This window comes from Apium graveolens, chromosome 2 (assembly GCF_009905375.1).
Source record: "Apium graveolens cultivar Ventura chromosome 2, ASM990537v1, whole genome shotgun sequence".
In the NCBI taxonomy this organism is placed as follows: Eukaryota; Viridiplantae; Streptophyta; class Magnoliopsida; order Apiales; family Apiaceae; genus Apium; species Apium graveolens.
In genome coordinates this window covers 774,939-780,193 of record NC_133648.1, presented here as the reverse complement: position 1 = coordinate 780,193, position 5,255 = coordinate 774,939, and the positions used below count along the sequence as shown (strand labels likewise).

Sequence of the window (5,255 nt, the reverse complement as noted above, 5' to 3'; positions counted from 1 at the left end):
AATTTTATACTATGAAAACAAATCTATTTTAAAGTAGAGCTTCAATCTTTTAATACCCGTTTACTTTATAATTTAAAATTTTCAAAATAACTTATATTTAATATACATGATATGCTTAGCCAAAAAAGGTACATTATAATACAATTATTTACCAGTGTTTGTAAAAATCGGGGATTGGAAAAAATCGGTCGAACTACCGATTTAGAATTAATTGAAAATCGGAGATTAATCGGAGTAAAAATCAGATGTATTATAATATTAAATTAGATTTAATATATTATTATGATTATATTAATTATCTATTAACAAATCTATATTCATTATATCATAATTTCCATAATTATTCATATTTAAATTAATATAATATTTTAATTTTAGTAAATTATTATATATACTCCAATAAAGAAACATTCATAAAAATTAATCGAATTTTAAAAATCGAATTGGTCGGATATTTTGTAGGGGATTAATCGATTAAATCGGGGATTTATCAGGGAATTTTAGAACTCTATTATTTATTAGTAATTAACGATGTGATAAGATGTGTATATTCATTCTTGGTTTAAAATTAGGACCAAAATATATTGATTTCTAATTCATGTTAATTCAAATAGTTGATGATAATTCGAATAGATTCTCAAAAATTTTCTCCAATAACATGTCTTGATATTTGTTATATTTTAATTTATATACATGTATTTAATAAAAAATATTCAATTAAACATATCTTACATAATTATTCATAAACGATTTTGGGAAGCAAGTCGGTACCTAGCATTTAGAAATGTGACGGTGTGCCTAACACCATGGCCGTGGACTTCAACGGGAAAGGGGTAGTCACGTCATTCTCTTACGTTGAATATATCTAACTATATAATTCCTCCCGTTTTTTTATATGTTGTTTGACTTTTATGCACACGTTTCTAAGTCAATTGACCACATAGTTAAAATAATAATTTTAAAATTTTCTTTTTCTGAATTAAAGTTTTAGTTATATATTTTTATTCACAAAAAGAAAAGTTTAAAAATTATTATTTTAACTATGTAGTTAAAGCACTTAGAAATGTGTGCACAAAAGTCAAACGTCGTATAAAAGAAAATGATTTTCTAAAGGCACACAATAATCACCAACTCTCATAAAAATGAGCTATTTTTATTGGTGGTTGAATAATAAATGTTAATGGCCCCCTGCATTCACATCATTTTCATCAATAAAAAAAATCAATTTTTATTGAAGTTAGTGACTAATATGTGACCTTGGTCACACATTAGAAAGACCGTAAAAGAAAACATATAGAGTAAAATATAGGAAAATTTTTATTATTCGTGAGTTCATAACTAGCGGCGATGACCGAGATCTCATTCAATTTCTCACTAGTCTTTATTCTTTGCGTTTGAAATTAGTTGTCTAATTTGATTTTTAAATATAATTAAGATATTATTTTCGTATATTTTTTAAAAAAATTATGGATAAGAATTTTATATTTAATTTTTTATTCATAAAAAAAATTAAAAAAATAATCAAAAAAGGATTATGGTCAAGATACCTTGAAACACGTGTAAAATTAAACGAGACAACTAATTAAGGATGAATGGAATATTACAATTTATATCGTCATTGTAACTCACTTGCATAAAAAACATATAAAAAACATGACAAAATGTTAAGCAAATGGGAATCGGTATATACATGACACGTATATGGGAGTCGAGTATTTAATAATGATACTATATAACTTTATTAAAGATATACAATCGTTCATCACTGAATGCGTATTTACCTTATTCTTAAATACGTAACCCATCAGTTAGTTTTGCGTATCGTTTAGAAACATGTTATTTTTGTTAAAATAATTTAAAAAAATGGATTATATGTGTCCTTCACCCTACCAAAAATTAGAGTCGAATGTTATTTTCAAATTAATTTAGACAAGAGCGAACGTTATTAGCAAACATAATTGATATATTTCATTCGGAAGTATGACATATTACACAATAGTTAGATTTTTGTTTCCACAACTTTTTACTGCAGACATGAAGGGAAGGAGTAACCAGAAACCAGCTGAGCTCAAATTCTACTTAGCCTAAAAGCTACAAGCTGGTCTTTAAAAACTTCCTATGAAATTATAACTGCAAAGAAATGAAGATACCATATGTACACAGCTCGGAGACCCCGGAGAACACCTACTACATCTACAACTTTACCTCTGGTAAATCCTGGCTGCAGCAAAAACCCGAAAAAATGGACTACTGATACCAGTCCTAATTAGGCCTGAGTGTCCAAGTCTCCGGCACTGATGAATGTTCCATGAAAACCATATGGCACCCTGGACGGTAGCTCAACCGAAGCCTCTAACTCTAGAGTCATGGCATTAACAATCTGAAGCTCCGATGTCCAGTTCTTTTCGTCGTGAACAAATGCCAGAATATAACCATCATCTTCATTTTCAGAATTAGGGTCTCTGGGAAAAAATAGAGGCTCACCTCCAAATTTTTCATCTCCATAGAAAAACTTGTTCACTTGGCCACTAGAAAGGTCTACTTTGGCAAAACCTGACACTTTAGGCCACGGTTCAGCGATCGCTAAGTAGGCGTATTGTGTCCTTCTTCCCAGCTTGTTTTTGTTCACCATTCCTGCCTCTAGGTTCACCTGATCATGGCATGACAGAATTGGCCTTCTTGTCGATTTTCCTGTCTTCAAATTAAGCCTAATTTCGGATAAAACACTTTGTAAACCTTCGTCGCATTCGTTGAAAATTGAGTCAGCTGGAGTCATACATGAGCCAATCACCACAACTTCATCAGTCTCCTTTTCTTCCCAAGCATTCCAGAGATGGAAGCAAAAACAATCCGGAACCTCGATCCATTTAATTTCCGAAGCATCACTAGCATTAGCATACTTGTCCAAAACCCCGAAACGTGACACTTTATTTTTGTCATAAACAACAGGGGAGCCACCCTGCAACATTTCAGACATTTTAAAAACCACCTGTTGATCAGGAATCACCACAAAATTCTCCGTAATTGCAAAATCATGCATCATTGTGGGATCAGACAGTTGGATATCGACGTCTTGCGATTTAGTCCCGTCAGGAGAAAATCGAAAGTATTTAAGGTAAGGCTTGTGAATGACATTGTAACTCAGAGCAAAAAGTTCTTTAGTTTCAGGGTCAATTTTCGGGTGAGCAATCATTGTCGAATCAAGCTGATCATTAAAATCGTATCGTTCGACTGTCTTAAGGTCACCTGATGGAGTAACTCGAACATGATAAGGTAAATCATCTTCTGACATTGCTAGCAACCTGTTATTAAAATAAACCAGGCCAGCATTAGCAACTCCCATGCCATGACTATGATCAAGTAGTCCAAATAGGCCACGAGCGTAAAAAAGCGCGAGCCTCGCGATGCCAGAGTGTCCATGAAGCTCACCAATGGCTTTAGGAAAAGCTGCACGTCCTAAATTGCGTTCTTGAACCAGCCTTTCAGTCTCAGTGAACCTGCAAGAATAGCTAGCTGAACTATTCTTGAACTGGACTGCATGGACCATACCATCACCATCGAATAAATGGTGCCCTGATGTCGGTTCAAAGTGTGGATTGGCTCCGTTTCGTACGTAGACTCCGTTGATGCTTTCGGGTATTTTTCCTGTTACAGGGAGATTGTGCTTGACAGGTTGTTCAGGTACAGGTGCAAAGTTGCCAGCAATTTGAAATTCAGGGTTTGTTGTTTTAGGCAAATGGTGTCGATTTTCGCGCGAATTTATCGTGTTTTCAACAGCATCTAAGGCCAATGCTGCTGCCTTTTGTAGCAAATTCCAGTTTGGAATTGCAGGTTTTTGTGTTTGTGTTTGATATGTTGTGTTAGATTTATTTGGAGAGAAAGAAATAGAAGGGACTTGAAAAGAGGAGTTTACATTGGTTTTTCTAGTGGAAAATTTTGGTGTATTGAAAAAGTTGGTAGTGGAGAGAGAAGAGGCCATTTAATCTCGGCGAGAGAGGAGAGGAGTGGGGAGAGAGAGTTGAATATGTTGTGGAGGATGGGGAGTGGTTTATATATAGCTGAGGATAGTTGAGAAAGGAGAAGTGGGTCCCGCATAAAGAAGAGAAGACAGTTAGAGAACACCACGTGTTGGATTCAAAGGAGGGGGACTCGATGCAAGAATATGCACTCAATAAGTGGTCTTTCAAACTCCATAGGAGGCATCTCTACCTTTTTGATTAAGCCTTTCCGACAAATTTAACTGCACTACTTAGTGTTTTCCTGCCGCCTTAAGTTTGAAATTCGGATTTTTGACCGATAATTGTTAAATCATATTTTTATCGAAGTAAGTATGTTTTTTTTTATAACTAATCACACGTGCACATATCACATATCACGATTTGTATTCGTGACATACAAGAGAGATACAAGCTCAATCACTATATCAATACTATATCGTTTGAAATAACTAGTAAGCATATTATAAGGTGTTTTCCAGCCGCCATAAATTCAGATTCGAATTTTTGAGAAATAATTGTTACATTATATCTTTTAATTTGAAATAAGCATAACGTTATAGTCGCATAGCCTGTATTGGTGATAATATGGATTCACGTTTAAATCTCGATCAATGAATATTTTGAAACATTTTTTTTATTTATTAATTGAAATTATTCATTTTTGGAGATCAAAATTACACGATCCAGGTCATGTTCCAAATGAAAAAGATATTAATTTAACAAAATATTTGTATATCGAATATTTATCGAAAAAGATATTAATTTCTACTTCGACCAATTTTTCAAAAATATTTGAGAAATTTGTCAAAAATATTTGACAGATTCATAAATCATTCAATTTTTTTAAAAAAAACACAAATCAATAATTTAATTAATTAGTTCCGATTTTCGAAATCTATAACTCTGCTCACCGTATATCAGCCGGACCCACACGATTAAATGGGGATGGTAAACATCCTACGTTGGTGAAAACCCCGCGTTTGGACCGCTAAAATACCGTCACGCATCACGAATGTGCGGGGACACGTGGTCACTTATTAATTAGGAGCAACACTTAGCATAAACTAAGGTCAGCATCATTACCCCACGCGCTACTCTATCCGCACCTTACCTACCTTTTCCTCTTCTAAAATAAATATCTCCACCCTTTTTGTGTTTTTATATATTCCATGTTTTTTCCCATATCTAAATTGTTCAATTTGAATAATAAGGACCACAAGAATATTATTATTTTGAATTTTAATTATTTTTTTAGAG

General features: G+C 33.3%; 1 protein-coding gene across 1 annotated transcript; it reads right to left on the bottom strand.

The window, feature by feature from the left end:
- Window positions 1–1,942: 1,942 nt before the first annotated feature.
- LOC141706567 (9-cis-epoxycarotenoid dioxygenase NCED1, chloroplastic-like) lies at window positions 1,943–4,018 on the bottom strand. The gene has a single exon (XM_074509320.1). It carries the CDS (start codon window positions 3,977–3,979, stop codon window positions 2,267–2,269), a length of 1,713 nt encoding a protein of 570 aa, XP_074365421.1. The 5' UTR covers window positions 3,980–4,018; the 3' UTR covers window positions 1,943–2,266.
- Between the last annotated feature and the right edge of the window lie 1,237 nt (window positions 4,019–5,255).

Bases quoted from the DNA above. Each gene is read 5' to 3' on its own strand.
- LOC141706567 (XM_074509320.1), bottom strand. From the start codon at position 3,979: ATGGCCTCTTCTCTCTCCACTACCAACTTTTTCAATACACCAAAATTT.